Source organism: Chiroxiphia lanceolata, chromosome 18 (assembly GCF_009829145.1).
Source record: "Chiroxiphia lanceolata isolate bChiLan1 chromosome 18, bChiLan1.pri, whole genome shotgun sequence".
NCBI classification, from domain to species: Eukaryota; Metazoa; Chordata; class Aves; order Passeriformes; family Pipridae; genus Chiroxiphia; species Chiroxiphia lanceolata.
Genome location: NC_045654.1, coordinates 3847322 through 3867747, shown reverse-complemented (window position 1 = coordinate 3867747; position 20426 = coordinate 3847322). Strand labels below are relative to the sequence as shown.

At 49.0% G+C, this 20426-nt stretch overlaps 1 protein-coding gene across 5 annotated transcripts in view; it reads right to left on the bottom strand.

Annotated features, from left to right (window-relative positions):
- SRRM4 (serine/arginine repetitive matrix 4) overlaps positions 1 to 20426 on the bottom strand; it is a 48626-nt gene that overhangs the window by 6888 nt on the left and 21312 nt on the right. Inside the window, exons 1-10 of one of the 5 annotated variants that reach the window (XM_032705814.1) lie at positions 19172 to 19217; positions 19001 to 19081; positions 18109 to 18180; positions 16509 to 16535; positions 15796 to 15846; positions 13038 to 13130; positions 11898 to 12060; positions 3305 to 3642; positions 1502 to 1714; positions 1134 to 1244 (exon numbers count right to left, since the gene is read on the bottom strand). In XM_032705814.1, the coding sequence (XP_032561705.1) occupies positions 1134 to 1244; positions 1502 to 1714; positions 3305 to 3642; positions 11898 to 12060; positions 13038 to 13130; positions 15796 to 15846; positions 16509 to 16535; positions 18109 to 18180; positions 19001 to 19081; positions 19172 to 19182 (1160 nt within the window). In that variant the 5' untranslated portion in view covers positions 19183 to 19217. Of the gene's footprint in view, positions 1 to 1133; positions 1245 to 1501; positions 1715 to 3304; positions 3643 to 11897; positions 12061 to 13037; positions 13131 to 15795; positions 15847 to 16508; positions 16536 to 18108; positions 18181 to 19000; positions 19082 to 19171; positions 19218 to 20426 lie in introns of those variants that run through there. The other 4 variants (XM_032705809.1, XM_032705810.1, XM_032705811.1 and 1 more) reach the window with 4 other exon arrangements.

The following is a 20426-nucleotide window of genomic DNA, read 5'->3' as shown; positions in this document are numbered from 1 at the left end:
TCTCTTTTGTTAAATTCCCGTACACGTCAGTACAGGCCCTTCTGTGGAGCGTGGCTGACTTCATACACCCCGCTCAGTGCCATCTGCAAAGCAACACGTTACAGGTCAGGAGCCTGCCTGATCCTTCCATGCAAGAAATGTTCTCCTCAGTAGCACAGGGATTGTCACAGCTTGCAAGAATCAACCTTGGGAATGTATGATTTTAAGGGTGCAAAATGTTCACAGCAGCAGTGATGATACCAGAAGAACCTGCCCAAAGGCATCTCTGGGACTGAGCTGGAGATGTGTGTTTTCTAAGGAGTGTGGAGGGAACAGAGAGTGCCTGGACCATGTTTCCCTCTGCAGGGCTGTGAGTGCCAGCCCAAGGGTACCTGGCATCTGTCCCGGCAACAGGGGCACTTCCCAGGGCCTAACAATCTTTGGCAGAGCCGTGACTGAAAAGCAGAATGTCATTCCCTGCTGCAGTCAGACCCCTCTCTGACATGAGCTCCTCTCCTGGGTGGCCAGACCCAGACAGAGCCTCATGCTCTGCCCACCATTCACACCAGCATGACAGAGAGGGGCACTCCCTGGGTTTTCCCGTGAGGCATCTCCCACTGGGATGAGGCCGTGGCACACACCACTGAGCAGAGCAGCCATCTGTGCACTCCTGGCTGCACAGCTGTCCCCTGCAAGGGCTCGGAGCTGAGGGACAGCCACTTCACCTGCCACATGCTCTGACTGTGATCGTGATGCTTCAAGGCAAAGGATAAAACAGGTCTCCTTCCCAGCAACCCACCCCCAAAAGTGCTTTGTCTGAAATCCTCCTGAATCAATGCCAGGCAGTCCTAGGCTCCAGAAAATCCATTTTTTCCACAGCTCATCTCTGGGCTCTTCCCTCTGCAACAGCACCTCAGGGGCAATAAATGGTGAGAAATCTCCACTGGACTGAGGGCCAATATACTGCCATATAACTTCCTGCATGACCCTCTGCTCCCTTTCACCACAGTGCTGAGGACTAGAGCACCCAGTGAGGAAGCTGAGGGAGCAGTCTGGGGCTGGGAAGAACCAGGAGGTATGCTGGAGTCCAACCAAGTGATGGAGGCAGTGGGAAAGCTTGAGGCAGCAGATATCACATGAGTAGAGAGCTGTACCTGCTACGGCTGTAGCGGGAGTAACTGGGGCTCCGACGAGGCCTTGAACTCCTACTCCCAGGACTTTTTTTGCAGGATTTGGAGGAATAGCTGGGGGAACGTGAGGAAGACCTGGAGATAGGAAAGAAACATAAAGGAGTTAAAGAGGCTGAAGGCTGAGGCTGTACGAGACTACTCCAAACCTGGGTGAGGGGGAAGAGATGTCCCATATTTCACGGGCTCGGCTCAGCTCCGTGAGCCAGATCCAAGCCTTGCGGATCCCCAGGCACCCCCCAAACTCTCACACCTCCCCCTGTAAGGAGCCTGCCAGCCAACAAGGGTCAGACATCGCCCAGGGTCACAGAGACAGCCATTTCAGCTGGCCTTACCTCTTTCCCGAAGAGCAGGACCTGCTTCGGGAGTACCTGGGAGAGGCCTTGTGGTGTGAGGAGCGGGAGCGGCTGGAGCCGGGGGAGGATCTGCCCGTGCTGGTGTAGGATGCGCTGCGGGAGCACGGCCTGAGCGGGGAGCTGTGGGTTGGGGACGGGGGCAAGTTTCGCTTCTTCTCCTCCGAAGAACTGAGACACAAGGACAGGCACCCTCTGTGAACAGATGTTTGGACACTCCTTGAAGCTGTGGCTGAACTGGGACTGGTCCCTGGCTGAGGGGAGCACCATGCTCCAGCAAACAAATACTCCCATCCTCCCATTCCCCAGCTGGGGGTAAAAAAGACCTCTTGGCTCCCCGGGCTGCAGGAAACCCCATGTGTGTGGGTCAGAGTCCAAGAGCTCACCCTCTGGGCTGTGCCAGGGAAGGGCTGTGGAAGAGGTCTCAGGTGGCACAAGGAGCAGCTCATCTGCCCCGTGCTCAACACACCAGAGGCATCTGGCTGGCAGAGCCTGGGTCAGGCCAGCGAGCAGTGCAGGTTCTGGGCAGGGAGTGAGGTGAGAAGTGCTGGAGTGAGGGAAAGGCAGAGCATGGCAGGGCAGGGGACTCTGCTCCAGCCTGGCTGTGGAGCAGCATGAGTGGACACTGAGCAGGCATGTCCTGTTGCCTTTGGACAGCACTGTGTGGATTCCTCCTCTTCCAGGCACAGAAGTGCCCAGGGAATTAACTGGGGTCAAGAGCCCAGCAGCCAGGCAGCCTCCCAGCAGCCAGGGCCAGCTGCAATCCCAGCTCCACCCATGTGAAGGCAGAGTTATCCCACTGGAGTCACAATGTGATAAGTACATACAGCCCTAAAATTTTACCCTCTGACTGAAAAACGAAGCTTGTTCTTCCTAACACCCATTCCCCTGGCTCCCACTCCCAGATCATATCCTGGCTCTAACTTCCAGCCTTTAGGACCCAAGGGCCTGAGCTGGAACAGTTCCCTAACACCACTGCCTGAGCACAGCCTTGAGTACCAGCCACCAAGTTTCAGTGTCCTCATCCCCAACATCCCCTGGCAAATCTCCAGGAATGGGAGGCAGTGTTGGAGGCTGGCAGCTACTCCCCTCTCCTGAGGATGACCTGTGGCACTGGGTGGTGATTTGACTCCTGCCCAAGCCTGGATGCCCTGTGGCCCCAGTGCTGCTGCTGTGTTACCCTGCAGCCAGCGAGGTACTTGCCCCTCCCTGTGCTCTCCACCAGCAGGAGATCTATCATTTCACCCTGGACCAGTCCTGGATGAGCTGGGAAGGGGGCAGGTTGGGTTTGCTTCATTGGACAGGTGAAAGAACAGCCCATAATGCTTTTAGTGAAAACAAATCCTGCTTCCCTTCCCCTCAGTAGGCAGAGGGGGAGAAATAGCACGTCAATCCCCAGATGCCCCTTTCAGATTGTTCCCAGAAAGGCCAGTGAAACTTTTCTTTGATGTGCCATGCCCAGCTGAGCAGGAATGTGCTCTGGACACAGCCTGACCCAGGCCTAAACTCTGTGTTAACCACACTAAAGCCAGAAGCACCGGCGCAAGCAAAGCCCAGGGATGTTATGGCTGGATTTTATCTCCCTCCTCAGGCTACAATACTGGTCCTTGCTGGGTTCTGGACTCCAGACTGGCAAGACCGTGGGTGTGATTGGTATCTGCCTGCCTCCAGACCACAGACACCTCCCTGCTGGCTCACCACGGCAGCTGGGGAGCGGGCAGGAGGTACAGAGCAACAACGCACCAGGTATTTGGCTGCCAGCAGCAGCTACCGGTAATCACTGACCTTCGGTCTTGTCCCTGGGCATCTGGAGACAGATTTTCCAAAGCTGTTCCCTTGGTCTGGGAAAAACAACTGGTGAAGGAATTTCCTGAATCAGAGCTGTTATCGCTGTTGGCCAGTTTGGGCTTCCCGGACGAGAAGGCATGGCCAAAGCCATCATGGACTAGACTTCTTTTCTCCTGGCTGTCCTTTGACCTGGATGAGCTCGTTTGAGTGGAGGGAGGGGAGGAAGTATCGTTTCCTGAGTCATATTCATGATACTCTCCGTTCTGGCGGGTTAGGTTGCCAGGCGGGCTGTCTGTTTTGGTAAAGAGGTCAGCAGAAGACCCTGACTGAGAGATCTGAAAGCAAAAAAGCCATTTGGCATCGTTTGATTGGTTTTTTTGGGGGGGGTGTGTTTTTTTTTGTTTTACTTTGCTTTTTTTTTTTTTTTTCAATAAACCCAGAAATTTTACCATCATGATGCACTGAAACAAAAAGAAAGGAAAGGAAAGAAAAGAAACAAAGAAAGAAAGAAAGAAAAAGAAGAAAGGAGAAGAAAACAAAAGCACATATCCCTAAAAGAAATCCACAGTAAGAAGAAACTTCTTTTCCCCCTGCTATGATAATGGGAAGATTTAGAGATCATGCAAAGAGTATCAGCATGCGACTCATGTTAAACAAAAAAGTTCAACAAAGTAAGCGGGCAACCAAAGAATCAAAATAACTAACTAACTAAATAAAAAAGAAATATAACAGAGGACAAAGCCCTTATTTAACCTTAAAGAGGGGAGAAAAAAAAAGGGGAGTATATACATACAAAATCTACATAATCCTTGCAAAGAAAAAAAGAAATAAAATCTTAAATGAGTGAATTTTTTAAGCTTCCTTAATAAAGCGGCTGAACGAATGTCACTAAAATAAGCAACAAAAAACCAAACCAAACCAAATTAAGGGCTTCTGCACAAAGTAAAAACTGGCAAATAAACAAGCTTATCACTTTGAAATAAAAAAGGAAAAAAAAAAGGAAAAAGAAAAAAGAGGGTGAGGGGAAAAAAAAAAAGAAAAATCCCTTTGGAAATAAAAGGTAGACAGATACTTGTTTGTGTGCTTTTTTTACCCCCTGAAGAAGATATAGCTAATGCGCTCAAGTGACCTCTAATAAATTCCCTGGTGTCTTGCGGATAGCATCCACTTACCCATCAAGAACTCCTCCTTTAGTAGGTAAGGTGTAAGAAAAAAGGAAGAGCGGGCAACATAAGTCCATCATTAGAGTCTCAAATTACATGAAAAAAACATAAACCCTCTCTTCAATCCACACTGCCAACTGTTTGCTGCCTCCTCTACACAAATGTCACGACTGCTTTTTGTCTGCTCGCTTGTCTCCCTTATTATTAATTTTTGTTTCCTTATGCTTTAAAATTAGTCTGCCCAGCCTGTTCCTGGAGGCTGATGGCTTGTGATGAAAAGTCGCAGCTTGCACTAAATCCCCTTGGGTTTTATGGAAGTGGCAAAGGGAAATCAAGTGAGGGAAGAAGGAAAAAAAAAATAAAGGAGGAAAACCCTGCTCCTGGCCAGTCTCTGCATGGGGGTCCAGCCATACACTGGCTGGGTTTTGGTGGATTCCTGAACAGAGCAGGGCCAGCAAGGACCTCAAACTCACATAGGCTTCCCTGGGGAGGGCTGTTTTCTGGAACCCTGAGCATCACCAAGGGGATTTACATAATTTCAGCATTTTATAGTTCAGTTTTAACTCCACTAGCATTTACCCAAGCTGGTCCAGGGATGTACCAGCACTGGAGTGGGGCTATGTTAGTGCTAACACCTGCCCTTGCAGTGGGGTGACAGTTAGGGCCAAACACAGACCTGGCACATCTGCGTTCTCATGTGGCCTCCTCCTCTTTCACTCAGAAGCTCTGCTCTCCTCATTCCCACCCATGAGTTTGGTCCAGGGTCCTTAGAGTGTGGACACACAGGTTTGGTACTCCCCACTCTTGATAGTCCTCCAATATGTTCCCAGCAAGCTGTGCTCCCTCAAACACCTCATGCCACACTCTGGGCACACAATACCCCCCTCTATGCCCTGCTGTCCACACTGGGGACCTGGGTCATGCCCTCACCAATCTGAGGTGTTCTGAGCCAAGAAAAGCAGAGGAGACCTGGATCAGCTATCACACAGCAGGGACAGAGCCCGTCCCTTTGGAGAGGTTAGCCTTGGACCCCCTGGCTTTCTCACCCTCAGAGGGGCTGCAGACACTCAGCCTGTGTCACGTTTTACATGGAGCTCCTTCATCCCATCAGATGGTGCCTGCACATCCACCCTCCTGCCCATGTCCCTGGGAAGAGCTGCCCTCAACCTACTTCAAGAGGTGTTAACTGGGGCAAGGACAGCTGACTCAGACACAGGTGCTGAACCAGAGCAGAGCTACCAACACACACAGCAGGTCTCAGCATGGCCAGTGGAATGGTGGCTTCCCACAACAACCTCATGCTCTGAAAACATGTGGAGCTGGAAGATCAAGTACTTCCCGTGTTGCCTGGGACAGACATTACTACTTCTGGGATAAGAGAGAAAAATTAGGTCATCCCAGCAAATCCCTACTGGAGCTGGGGACTCCCCCATTCCACACTAACTTCTAAGTTATGCTCAGTCCCAACTCTGAGGCATCAGGAACCCCAGTAGCACACATGGGAAATTAAGTGATCCTTCTTCACTAGCCCTTCAACACAGAAACATCTCCCAAGTGTTCCCAACTAAGAAGAGACACACATTACAAGTCCTCATTTCAGCATCTGGTGCTGCTTCTTGCTTCTTTCTCAGCTCTAGCACTTCTCTACCAGTCCTTAAAGCTCCAGCAGAAATTGGAATGTCAAAGGAGCATAGGAAAGCCAGGTACCCAGCTCTGCTTTTCACCAACTCTTTCTGAAACATCCAGAGCCCAAAGAGATCTGGACCACTGCACTCTCCCCAGGCACACCCCAGAAAATACAGAACTGTGCTTTCAAACGTGGCAAACATTTTTTTGAAAGATGGGCTATGGTTTGCTTTAGAGCAAACCCTAACCCAGAGATAAGCAGCTTTTTCATCACCTTCCATTTACAGGCATAAAACCACCATGTGAGGTACTCCCCAGATGCAGCAGTAGGAAAAGCCTGGAGCGGGCACAGGGCTGCTCCAAGGGACACTGACCCCAGCATCACATGTGCAAACACCTTCCTTCTGTTCCTTCCCAGTCTAAACCAAAAGGCCATTATTTCAGCCAAGAAATACAGCAGTTTCTTGGCATTTCTAAAATAGATTTTCAGACTAACTCTGGGACCTGAGATCCTTGGTTGAAGCCTACCTTCAAAAGCAGCAACTGCTGTCAGCACATCACAAAATCTGTCAAATGACTGGGGGCATCAACAAGCTTCTCCATAGCTCAACATCTGTGGCAGCAACACTCCAGGAAGAGGCAACATGAGGATATGAGTGAAATATGCAGTTCTTACACATATCCACATATCACACATCCATATCTCACACGTAGTCTGTGTGACAGCTGGAGGGTCTGGATGGGGCAGGGGAAGCACTGGGGGGACACAGCAGCCTCCCAGCCTCCCCACCTTGGGGTACCAGGCTGTAGCCAGTAGCTTTCTGAGGGCTCTAAGGGGGATGCTGTCCTGCAGCAAGAGCCAGGACAAGTCTCAGGTGCTCAGCTTGCCTGCCTGCTCAGACCAGTTCCCCCCAGTCCCCATCTGATGACCTCGGCTTTGCTTCTGGTCCCGTTTTACTGCTTCTGAAAGTCATGCCTGCCACCCAGGATGGAGACAGAATGCTACATCTAAAAACACTGCACAAAGCTCAGTTGAATCACACTGTTCAGTGTTATTCTGAATTCTAATGGCTTTTTATTTTTCTAGGGTGTCTTAGAAGATTCTGCTCTTTCACAAATCTAATTCTCTCCATGTGAACATTTGGATTTTCACTCCCCCTCTCTAATAAGTAATTAAATAATCTCATGAACTTTGCTTCCTCCTTTGCTTCCCTGCTTTCAGCAGGGAATCTACCACTGCCCTCAAGGGAACCCAAGATATGTATTTATTGGATTTTTCTGTTTCAAATCATGATTTAATCAAGATGAAGGGGGAGAGAAATGAGGCCCTCACTCTTATTCCAGACTGTAATTTTGAGTGCAGTCCCAGAAAGAGGGAGCAAGATCTAATAGGTTACAAAAATACAATCACTGCTCATCTTCCAATTAAACTGAACAACTCCATTTACTGTGCCACAGACAGGCCCAGGGTGAGAGATGACTACACATTTTCTCAGCCCTACAGGGACTGAGACCCATCAGTGCCCAGCGTGGCACAGCCTCACTTAGAGCTGGAGGATTTCTTACTTGGGCCTTTTTTCTCTTTGTTTTGCAACTCACTTCAAAGCAGAGTTAATTTCTTTTGCAGAGGAGCATAATGTCTCCCTTTCTCTTCTTTTCTGGGCATTGTATTAATGAAAGGAATAAAACACTTGTGTCCATGACCCTGGTGAGCCCTGCTCTCAGCCAGGGCCCGGCAAACATCTGCCAGGAGCCGCTGGCACAGGGAGCAGCACCTGCTGAGGGGCTGCTGGGGGGGATTGAGGCTCTGGGCTGGGCCTGGGGTACCTCCACCTGCCAGGGCAGGGGGCTGGGGGAGGCTTTCACCTGGGGAAATGGGCTCACCTCTGCTGATAACCTACCCCAGCTGAAAAGCCAACTTCTTACTGAGCATAAAAAATAGAAATACTGTAGGAATTTAATATAACCCCTTTCTGCACGATTATGAATCTATGTCTTGAGGAATATTGAGTGGGAGAATACTCTTTTTTTTTTGGCTAGATGGAGAGTTCAGGGTGAGGCCTTTTCTACCACAGGGGCTAAGCTGAGTCCCAGAGCATGGAGGCAATGACAGGACTGTCCCTGCAAGCTCTGAACTTGGGTTATTTGGGCTAGATGGCAACACTGCTGAGAGCCTGGCTCACCAATCCACTGCTGGGGGTAAACTCCAGAAAATGCCAGGCAAAAGTTTGTTCCTTTTCAAGGACCTTTTTCTGCCTGCTGGGGTGGAGCCAGTGTTGTGTGACACAGGCCAGGGTGTCCCCACTTCACCTTGGGCCAGGCTGGCACTTCTTTAGAGCAAAGGTTTTCCTTCTCCCACCTTTTTTTGGTACCTGATGCATGCTCACCCCTCCAATGGCTACAGGCATCTGTCCTTCCTCCCAGCTGCTGGTCCAGCAATGAGCTGTGGATTTGCCAGATAATAACCAGGGGTAACCTCAGTCCCTTGGCTGAGAGTGGAGAACAGGAAAAGAAAGAACAACTTCCACATTTATGGAAGGTTTTACCTTTCTGCTCTTTGAGAGCCCTGTTTATTGTCAAAAACATGCTGCCTAACATTCAAAAGAATAGCTTTTCCTATGTAAACCAAAACCAGCAGCAGCAAGCCAACATGCAGGTCTGACATAAGGTTTCCTGAGCCCTCCAGCACAGGTTATCCCACTCCCTGCACAGCATTTCAGCATTTTCTACTTCCCTGCAGACATGAGCACAAAGACAAACAGCATCATTTGGACCAGCCGTACCCCACTGAGCCTCACTGGAAATCTGGCTCAAGCCTGTGTTAATTTGTGGCATCACAAATGAGTTACAGTGGAAGTAGAGGAGCTGGCAAGGAAAGTGTATGCATTGTGCAGTTATCTTCATCAGGAACAACAAAGGCAATTAGATCCATGCCCTGCAGGTATTTATATTGCACTGCTGGCTGAAAGCACAGTGGCACGTCCTACATCTGTGTCGGTGTGGAATGAAGTGTCTGCAGCAGGTTAGGGGCATTCTGTACAGAAATAAATGCTGCACATTCCCCACAGCTCCTCTGCATGCTGAGGCACAGACCCACAATCCTGTGCTCAGTAGGTGGCTACTGCAGCTGCAGGGGATTAAAGGAGAAAGAGAGGGAGAAGCTTGGAAATACACTGCCAAAAGGAAAAGTAGCAGGGAACTTTGGGGTGTTTCTGCATGTGTACATGCATGTGTGTGTGCATCAACTTATGCATAAAGGGGGAAAGAAGCTGCAAGGTAGGAGCATGGGCAGGGCATTATTTTGTGTGCTTTATCCCTCATCAATTCAGGTAGAAACTGTGGCTGTTTTGTTACAAAGGAAGTCAAACGGTGCAGGGGGAATGCAGAATTTAGAACTAAGCACATCAAATTTTCGGAAGAAAAACAATGGTTTAAAAAAGCAAACCCTGTGCTTTGGAAGTGCTGTAGCAGTACCTCATGGGAGTTTGTGTATTGTCTCTCTGGGTCTTTTCTGTATGTTGAGATCCTCCCTGGACAATCCCTTTCCTTTGGAGATATGACACTGGGTAAGGGTTTGGAAGCCCAGGCCAAATGGAAGGCTGGGGAACAGGACAAACCAACTCTCATAGAGGACTGAAACATGGCATTTTTGAATACCAGTTCTGGCTTTTTTTATTTTTCCCCACTAAATCCTTTCTTTTCCAGTAATTTATTTTTGATATGTGATCAGCATTTTCTGCAAGAGCACAGTTTCACTCGAGAATACATCTAGGCTGCTTTCAAAGTGGAGCCTGACAGAACTAAGCTTATTAATAGAGCAACCATTTAACTCACAAAGAGGAGAGGCATCAAAGGGTTGTGTATAGTCATTAATAAATGAGACTTAAGGTCTCCATTTTTCCCTTGCCAATTTTGAGTACATGATATTTAATGATCTTATTCAGAAAAATTTCAGGGGCAGCTCTTAACTTGTTCAATTTAAACAACTGCTTAAATATGCTCTTGAATGCTGTCCCAGGAGACTGTATTTCTTTTGGGGACAGAAGGAAAAGAGTGGCTTGCATCAGTGGTGATGTCTTTTAGTCACTGAAATATTTGCCTGTGTTATTAACCCTCACTAGAAAGAATACAGGAGGGTCCTGATGACTTTTACTTTGCATCCACTCCCTGCATCTGGAACTGTCAAGCTCTGATTTTTCCTGCCCTGCAGCTTGTATGCTCATTTACCTCAGGTGAAAATAGGGGAAAGGGGAGTGCAGCATGCTTGAGTTTAGCTCATTTTAAAGCCTTTAAAATTTTAAATTAGAGTTTACTCTTTCTCAGGAAACAGAACAGCTGGCAGTTGGCCTCACAGGACTCAGGGAGCCTGGCTTCAGAGAGAGAAAACCTAGTACTAATTAAAAACCAGGCTTAGGCTCAAAAGCATTTATGTAAAATACGCAGTTTGAACCAAACAACACCCTGGTGACACGATGCAGTCTTTGGCTGGCTCGTTGTTGGGAGGAGCTCTTAAACTCATTCCTACCTTCTCAAGCTGACAGAGGGCAACACCCCCAGCTCGTGGCATACCTTGCTTTTCTGCACACACACATCAACGTGTGGGGTGCGGGTTCTGCTCTCCACGCTGCCTTATAAGGCTTTCCAAGCAGTGACTCACATGGCCCCACACGCTCAGGAGCCTCTATAACGAGAGCAAATAGGCCCGTCCCTAATGCTGAGAGACAGCTTGTGCCTGTCTGTGCCCACGTACAATCCCTGTGTATTTTGATGGGCACGCTGTCTGTGTGGGTAGAGTCTCTCCTCCTGCTGGCACTATTTCTCTCATATCTGATGTAGCTCCTGCGTGTGGCTGAGCTATTTCCAACTGATGACTGGGCCTGAAGGAGAAAAACACTTGGGGGCTTGGAGGACTCTGTACTCAGAACACCTCTAGCATTACACATCCACACATGTGAGTACAAGATTCAGCACTACCTCCAGTCCTATGTAGCAATTTATCTCTCCAGAATGCCTATCTGATGCTAACACCACAGTCAAAGAGCATCACACCTCTGCTTTGCTGCTGCCAGGAACAAATGGGAAACGTGTCATGGAAAAGGAAGACTGATATCAATCTGTAGCTAATATTTCCCTCCACCTCTTGCTCCCTCAATTCTTGTATTATGTCATCTCTTTCCATATATGTGGAAAAACATCCCAAGGCACTGATTCTGATTTTACCCTCAGCTGCACATGCAGTTCCCATTAGCATCAATGAGGGCTACTCATAAGTTCTGAATTTGGCCCCTGGGCTTGTCAGTCCAGAGCAACAGTGATCCTAGAAGGATCCTGATAGTCAGAAAACATCCCCTGCCAATAATCAGCAACTCATTAAATGTAAATGTTCCTTTTATATATGTTTGATACCCTTTATTACCCTGAAGGACTAAACTTTTGGATGTGAAGACCAGTGAATTAAGTCCACATCCAGCTGAGCAAAGACTGCATAACAAACACTTTCCTGTAAAATATCCTTGCTGGAGGCCACCTTTTTTTTTTTTCTTGTTAAATGTCCTTAATTCATTATTCATAGGCTAAAGCCCTGGTAAGTTTTTCCCCTCTCCAGCCCCACCCTTGGTGTGAAAGTGCTCAAGGAAGGAATGACTTTACATACATTGGAGAACAGCACCATGAATTAATAATACAGTTTAACCAAGTTTGTCTAACATCACTATAATTGAGTTATAAAAATTTCATATCAGAGTTCTTGCCCAGATTTCTCTGGCTAGTTCAAGCAAAGAAGGACAGTGTATAATACTTACTACTTCCTTAGGAGACAGGAAGCTGTAGAGTGGGAGGGTTTGGCTGGCTTTTTGACTGGCCTGAACCTCTGCAGAGGAGCTTCTCTTTGCAGTGATCTTTGAATGGTGCCGGGAGTGTCTTCGCCGTATTTTACGCCCTTCCTCCCGAGACCTGGCTCTGTGCCTCCAGAAGACATGAAGAACCAAAATGTTATTCCTTAGTATTGCAGTAGTGCCCGTTACCAGCTCCATACAAACCCTTGGCAGTTCTGTGCCAGGACACTGTGTGGGGGAAAATGTCTCCCACATGACTGCTCTGCGGAGTCATAGCGGGAAGAAAGGGGTGTTTTGCTATTCTATCTTAAAAGAAAAATAATAATTTTGCATCCAGGCTTTGGACCTTAACTTCAGAGTTTAGCTCCAGCTCATGATTTTATGGTGGCTCAAGGCAAGCTATACCTTCATGCAGCCCAGAATGTTCCTATGGTGATACACCTCCAAGAGAAGACACACTCTGCTCTTGAGTGAGCACCCCTCCAATTACTGATTGCATTCCTCCCCCCACTGATCATCAGCTTTTCATAAGAAAATTCACAGCACTTAGAGTGAAGTGGGAGAGTGGGGGTGGGTTCTTCAAGTGCTTTCAGAGAACATGAAATATGAACTCATGATGTGTTTAAACCACTTGCTGTTGCAGTGATGCTGGGTCTAACACCAGCATCCACTTAGCGGGCCCCAGGTCCTGTCATCCACAGGACAGAGATTTTAATCAGGTCAAAGACAGTAGCTATAAATTGCCACGGGTAAATATATTTCCATTTCTAAGACCATGTTTAATGGTTTCCTGGAACATCAGCAGGACAGAGCCCTTGGGCTGGGGAAGGGACACTAGGCTGGAATCAGCTGTCATGGGCTGATCATCAGCCATGGGGATTAGAAGTGACTGTCAGACCAAAAAGCTGCAGCCACTGCTCCTCGAGGCAAAACCCTCCTGTGGCCGAGACCACAAGCAGCTCAGCCCCCAGCATGTGACACTGCTGTTGCCAGAATGGGACGTGGCTCTGCACAGAGAGCCTGTGGCTCAGGCAGGCCATGGCAATCGTGTCCTTGAGCCCACAGGGAAGCGTTGAGGACCCTGAGCTCGGGGAGCGGTGCCGTTACCTGCTCCGGCAGCCGGGGGAGTGGGAGTCGGAGCTCTCCGAGCGAGAGTGGCAGCGGCGATGGCGATGGGATTTCCGGGCGCGCCCACGAGAGCTTTGAGGAGCAGAAAGGAAAACCCACATTAGGCCAACAGATGGGGGGGGATGCAAGAGCCAGCAGCTGGAGGCTGAAGTCAATAACACTCCAACCAGAACGGAGATCTGAGTTTTAAACCAGAGGTTGGTGTATGAAACACTGTACAGAACATCAAGGCATGAAATTCTCCGTCCTTTCATTGCTACACCGACATTAAGGCCAGCCATCTTGCCAAGGTCTATGCTAGCATTTTACACACAAGCTGTTAGGTTGGCTCTGTAGCCTGCTGGGGAAAGATTTGTGGACAAGCATGCGGGAGTGCAGCAGCCAGCACCAACCCTTTCTGCTTTCAAGACTTTAAAGAGCTATGTGCTTGCCTTTCATCCTGCAAACTACCCTAAAACAGCCAGGCAACAGCTCAAGACCTTCCCATTGCTGAGCCTTGCAGGGAGCACCATCCCTCGGGGCAACCCATCACAAACCTCCAACCCTCTCCGTAGTGCTGGCTCCTTGTTAAAGAGCAGAAGGACAAGCTCCAAGTGAAACAGTACACTCGGTAACAGCCCAGCCTTCCCCACCCTCTCCAGGTGGGAGCAACTGGCCAGTCCTGTGGGCAGCTCATGGCTGCTACACCAAGTACAGCTTCCCTAACTGCAGCCTGCCCTGTGCATGGCTCCTGCTGCAGGGGCAGGACTATTTACCTGCCTTCTGCCAGGGGCCCAGTCACTGCTGCTTTCCTTTTGTGACAGGGTCTGAGAACCGTCCCCAGCAAACCATGCACAGGGACACAGGTCCAGTGCCCTGCTGTGCTTCCCTTTGCACCATCCAGGCTGTTTCTCATGGATTGCCTGGCCCTGCCACTGAAGGGCTGTTCTTGCCTGTGCCAACAGCTGAAGTCCTGCATGCAGAGAGCAGGGTGACATCGGTGACAGGCTACCTGCCACCTTCTGTGCCCATTCCCTCTCACCAGTGCCCACCACAGCGGTTATTTTAGACCTGGCAGCACATCCATCTGCTCAGGCTGGCATGGCTGTGCCAGCAGGCAAAGCTAATGGTGGGTTAGCTGGTGGGAACAGCCTGGCTTCGTGGCCACACCATAGTCACTGACAGCATGAATATGGCCTGCTTGGACAGCATTTAGCAACCTGCCGGTATAAAAACTCAGCAAATAATTACTTGAGAACAGCACCTCCTTTAAGATGAAAGGACAACCTCCAGAGCAATTCCTTCAACTCCACTTGGCTGCTTCCTTTGATGCTTTTCACACCCTGTATTTTTAAAAACTCCACATTTTGGGATCCGCCTTCCTTATTTCCATACAGCTGAAATCAGCAACACTGAACATCTCTCCCTCATATGGTGGATCTGTGTGAAAATCCCCATGTTTGCTCTTGACCCTCTGCACCAGTCCCTCCACTGTGTTTTCCCCTCCCTTCAGGAGGAAAAACTGGTCCTGTGTGATTTAGATAACCGGTTGCTCGATGCGAAGACAAGCCAAAGCAACGTGATTATGCAAAAATCCTGATCTGAGATGGCTCATGGGATCCATCTGATCCACGCCTGGGAGCAATAAGGTTTGCAGAAATCGGGAGTGGCTCAGCTCTGATTTGTGAGCAGAAAATGAGGCTGAAACGCCTTGTCTGGTTTATCCCCAAAGAGCAGTTCCAGCAGCTCTCATTCCCTGAGGTCAGGGCACAGCAGCAGGACCTGGATCTTTGCTTTAACCACACTGGTAGGGTACTGCTACGTAAGGCTGGGGAGATGCCTGCTTTTACAGATAACTTAGGAATCCTCCCTTTTACCACTGTGATTTTTAGGTGCAGGGCAGCCCAGTTTGAGAAAAAAAAGGGTGTCTGTGCTACTGAACACACAGAAATCGTAGAAGAAAGGAGACAGACTTTCTGCATGCAATAGGCAGTATCCCAAGTGCCAGCAAAGCCAGTCAGGGGATCAGTTCCCAAGGTGCAGCCTCAGAACTGTTTCCTTGCTCTGAAAGCAGGTGAGAAGCCAGAAGCTGCAAATGCCAGGAGAAGACAAAGAAGGAAGTTAAAAACAGAGGCAGCTTACAGCCCTTCCTTCCAGCCCTGAGGAACCCCATTTTATACCATACCCTTTGGTTATCTGCCCCATAGGACTGTGCTCTGCTAACATTCCAGGGCTGATGGGAACCTCAACACCAGATTTTTGCAACCTCCATCACCTTCAAACAAATCCTTTCTCTTCCCTAGGCTCCATTCAAATATTTGGCTGTACTTTATATCATGAGTAGCCTCTACTGTGACCTCCAAGAGCAGCAAACCAGAAGGAGCCAAGGCCCTTCCCAGTAAGAGTGTGCCAGCCTGCCCCTTCAGCAGATTGCAGTTCATCCTCTCATGCTGCTCCCACCAGAAAAGCCAGAGTCTCTGCTCCAGACTGGATGAACAAGACCCTTCACATCCTTGCGAGACACAGAGAAAGTACTGAATGAGGGATCAGAAAAGAAAGGGAGAGGAAAGATCTCCAGCCTCTACAAACCCTTTTTCATTCCAGCAAGACCAGAATTGCTGGTTTTAGCTGCAAAATAATCCTGAGAGTCACTTAGGGCTGTGCAGCAGGTGTTAGCTCCAGGGGCCCCACCACATCAAGCACTTCCTAGCCCCACACTGTGCAGGCAGGGCAGGGAACTCCATGAATCACTACTTACTGTTTTTTGTGTTTTCTTTCTTCCTTTCTCTTACTTTTGGGGCTTGAAGAACTAAATAAGAAATGGCTAATTAATTCGGAGATTTCTGTTCCGATAAAAAGCTGCACAATCACACATCAATGTTACAGCCAGATTGCCCAAGAGCATGCAGTAAAAATGAAAGGGTTTCATGATTCTGCCACAGCACAGGGGGTCCGAGTGCCTGCTGACAAATCTGCCTCATGGGCTTGGCCAAAACCCTTAAAGGGATCAGCCAACTTGATGACTTTGCCTTTTTTACACAGAAAAGATGAAAACTTCTTGATTCTGTACACACACATACTGGAATCAGGACAGTTCTTCCAGTACACACCTGGGAAGCCACTGACTCTGAATGTTTCAAAGATGGTCACTGTTTGCAAATGAAACCATAAGAGAAATGAAGGTTCAGGTGCAGGATGGATGAGGTTGCCAGAGGTAACACCAAGAGGTTACACCAGTTATGTACTTGATTGCACAGGCTGGGCTGAGGACCCAATTCCTGTGAAGTCTGAGGAACACAAGGCTGAATAAGGAGAGGGCAGCCCCAGACCCAAGGAAATGGGGGAAGCCAAGGGGATTCCACAAGGAGACACAGAAGAAGTGTCTTCTGCCCCCACTCAGTGAACATCAACCTTGAAGAGACCATTAAATTCATATTTCTAAGGGAACACCCACACTTGCTCAACTCTTACCTGTGCCTTCTCTTCTTTGAAGATAACCTGCAAGACACAAATATGTACATTGAATACAGCGCCTCACAAAATTGTAAATTTGAATCAGAGACAATGTGTTTAGGCCCAGACTGAGCACTGAGAGAGGACCTCATGCACCAGCTGGGTAGAATGGCCCCAGGTCTCCTTTAGCAGCTGAGAAATGGTGTGGTAGAAGTGACTAGCACACTCTGCAAGTAATTGAGAATGTGATCCTCAGGTTAACAAGTCTTCAGAGAGATCAAATACATCCCCTATCTCTGGTGGGTCCCTTTTCTCTGCTACTGCCTCACAGTTGTGCACATTGAGGTGGCCAGTGTGAGTCCTTTCCCTGGTTTTCTGTATAAAGGACCACATAGCAGTCAAAGGAAAAATCCTTCCTGTGTGACTCCAGAGCAGCCTCACAGCCAAACCACTGTCATTACTCTGCCTTGACTCCTGAAGCATCCCCAGGATGACACAGGAGACACTTTTCTCACAGAGAGCACCCTGAGAGCATGGAGGACAGTTCCATGCAGCAAGGCCTGGCCCCAGTGCACAGCACAGCCCACTGTCTCATCTCACCTTGGAGCAACATCCTGCAGAAGGCATGGCCTGAAGTCCTGCCTAAAGGGGCTGTGAGATTGCCTCTGGCAAAGTCAGTCAGGATCCATGGTTGAAGTGCTACCAGGTGTCTGGAAACAACCTCCATTGGTCACTAATCCTGAATGGTTTATCATACTGCCTTTTGGGACCAGCTACAGCTTATTCTTGGCTTGCAGGGACATAAATGGGTACTAAGGGTTCAAAGCCAAAGAGTCTCTGACCAAGGACTTCCATCATGAGATGGCCTTTGCAAAAGAGCATAAGAATCCCTCCTTGGGAAGAAACTGTTTTAAAGAAATTCCTATATCCTTGTCTCTCCTCCTCTTTAAGGTTGAAGCTCAACTTTTCACCCTGTTTTCCATTTTTGGTAGTTCTCTCTTTGGTTCAATATATTATAAATACATGAACTTTCCAAGGAAGATGGTATCCACTGTTCTCTTCAAATATTGGTTTAACAGCTGAGAGAAAACAGTGAAATATTTGCAATTTTAAAATTTAATCATACTCTGAATTAAAAATGGGCTTTAGAAGGGGAAGGTGCAGGCAGTCACCAGAGCTAGGAGAGGAAACTGGGATGTGAATGCGGGGAGCTTGTCTGAGCCTTTTCCTGGTCCTGGCACTTTCTGCAGGCTGGGAAAGAAGGGACAGGGACCAGTGCAAACCCCGAGCACCGATCCCATTGGTATCCCAGAGGATGGGAGCCACATGAATAGGACAGCAAGGACAGCAGGCTGATGCTCCTCAGACCTCTTGTGGATTTGGTTTGTCTGTCTCTGTGCCCCCACACCCCAACAGCACATGTTTATCCGTTTGCTCTGGGTGGGCACCCCATTCTGTGCCCAGAGTTCACCTCCAGGTGGCCATTGCTGACAGCCAGAGCCTCACACCTCTCTGTCCACTGGGCTCGACAGCTGCCCAAGGCAGCTGTGCCTTCCACCCCTTCTCCAAACCCCCAGCAGCTGCTGCCAGCTGAATTATGTTTTCAAGGAAAAAATACCTGTTTCTTTTTCGCTTCTTGGAGCTTTTCTTCTTCTTCTTCTTCACAGGTGAGGGGCTGTAGGAGGGAGACCTGAGGAGATACAGGGACATTAGGGACCACAGGGCATCCCAGCCCTCACCCCACCACCAGCAGCATCGCCAGGGCAGACAGAGGCTGGGGGCTCCCAGTGGGAATGGGATGAGTCCAGGGATGAGCCTCAGCCCAGCTCTGCTGGCCTGAGGGGAGGGCAAGAAGATGGCGGCACCTCCCTGGGCTGTGGAACCCCCAGCCCCTCACGCCTCCATCTTACACAGACCAGCCAAGGGCTTCTGTCCCCTCCTATCCCGCACAACACCATGGCCACCCTCACCTCCTTCAATGACCCTCTTCCCTCATGCCCAGCTGAGGTCTGCCATCCCCTCCTGCTGCCATGGCTGCCCTCACCTCCTTCACTGACCCTCTTCCCTCAGGCCCAACCAAGGGTTGCCCTGCCTGTCCCCTCACACTGCCATGGCTGCCCTCACCTCCTTCACCGCACCCAGCCAAGGGTTGCCCTGCCTGTCCCCTCATGCTGCCATGGCCACCCTCACCTCCTTCACTGAGCCTCCTCCATCACACCCAGCCAAGGGTTGCCCTGCCTGTCCCCTCACGCTGCCATGGCCACCCTCACCTCCTTCACTGAGCCTCCTCCATCACACCCAGCCAAGGGTTGCCCTGCCTGTCCCCTCACGCTGCCATGGCCACCCTCACCTCCTTCACTGAGCCTCCTCCATCACACCCAGCCAAGGATTGCCCTGCCTGTCCCCTCGTGCTGCCATGGCCACCCTCACCTCCTTCACTGAGCCTCCTCCATCACACCCAGCCAAGGGTTGCCCTGCCTGTCCCCTCATGCTGCCATGGCTGCCCTCACCTCCTTCGCTTCTTGCGGCCAGATTTCTTCTTCTTCTTCTTCCCCCGGGCTGGTGGCGGCCTCTCCCCATCACATGAAGGGCTGAGGAGGGGGGAAAAAACCAACAAACAGCAAAAATAATAAAAATAAACCCTAAATCAACTCCCGTGGGGCTCTGTCTGCCATCCCCACCTCAGGGACATGGGGCACCAAGATCAGTGTTCATGGTGGACTTGGGGCACGAGTGATGCCTAATTACCCTGTTGGTCACAGATTAAAGGGTCTAATGGAGATATAACAAGACAGCTACACCACAGCAATGCTGATTATTTAAAACATGTTTGCTAAGGTTAACAACTCTGTAACAGATTTATAGGTTTTGTTGCTCTTTGTAAATATGCTTTAAATAATTAATTGGCATTTAATTTGCACACAGTAATTATCACAACCAGATGCATCTAACTATAATAAAGACTTGACATGTGTTAAGTAGCAATTGATTAGAAATATATATATATATTTATTGAGACACTATGGTAATTGAAGGAGATATGCATCTCTTATACAGTTGTTAAAGCTTCAAAATAAACCCTCCTGTAAATTAATTTCTTTTTTAAACATATGATGTCGAATTGCATTATGCTTCAATGAAAAGCAAATATCATGGTTAATTAATTCAGAGCACTGGGCTGAAAAAATGACAGATACTCTGTGGCTACTCATTAACTAAAGCAAATGCTTGTAAAGACAGGGACAGCTGGTGGCAGCCTGTGGTTCCCCAGGTTAATCCCAAATCAGTCCATGGATCCCCAAATAGATTCCCAGATGGATCCCCAAATGGATCCAGGACCAAAGCTTGTGGGGGCACAGCCAGTTCCCCAGGGCCTCTGAAAAATCACTGCTGGAAATGAGAGTGCTATGTGTGTGCCTCAGTTTCCCCACTTCTCCCCCTGCCAGTGGGAAGAGCCGGGAGCAGGTAATGAGTGGAAGCAGCCTTGTGTTTGGAAAATACTGTGGGATCTTCACTACAGAAACAAACCAAAAATTGAGCAGCTTTCTGTAGAAAGAACAAACGTTATTGCTAATAAAAGGCCTAATGCAGAGCAAATGGCACTTTGGGGGGGGGGGGGGAACACAGCCTCCACCGCCCCTCAACACTTGATCAGCCAGGGCTTGAATTACCACCAAAATTACACTGTCATAAAAACCCAATTGCTTAGTGCTTTTAATATGCCCTGAAAAACAAAATTGCTCTGCAAAACGAAACTGCAAGTTAGTGCTTCAGTTGTGAACCATGGATGAGTGCTGAGTGCTTCTGGTGCAGTAAATCCAAGGTGCAACCACAGCCCCACAGAGCACCCACAGACTCCTGCTGGCTCTCTTTCTCCTCCTGAGGATTTCACAGACCAACAGTAGCACTGTTAGGGGATATAGCACACTTTGGGCT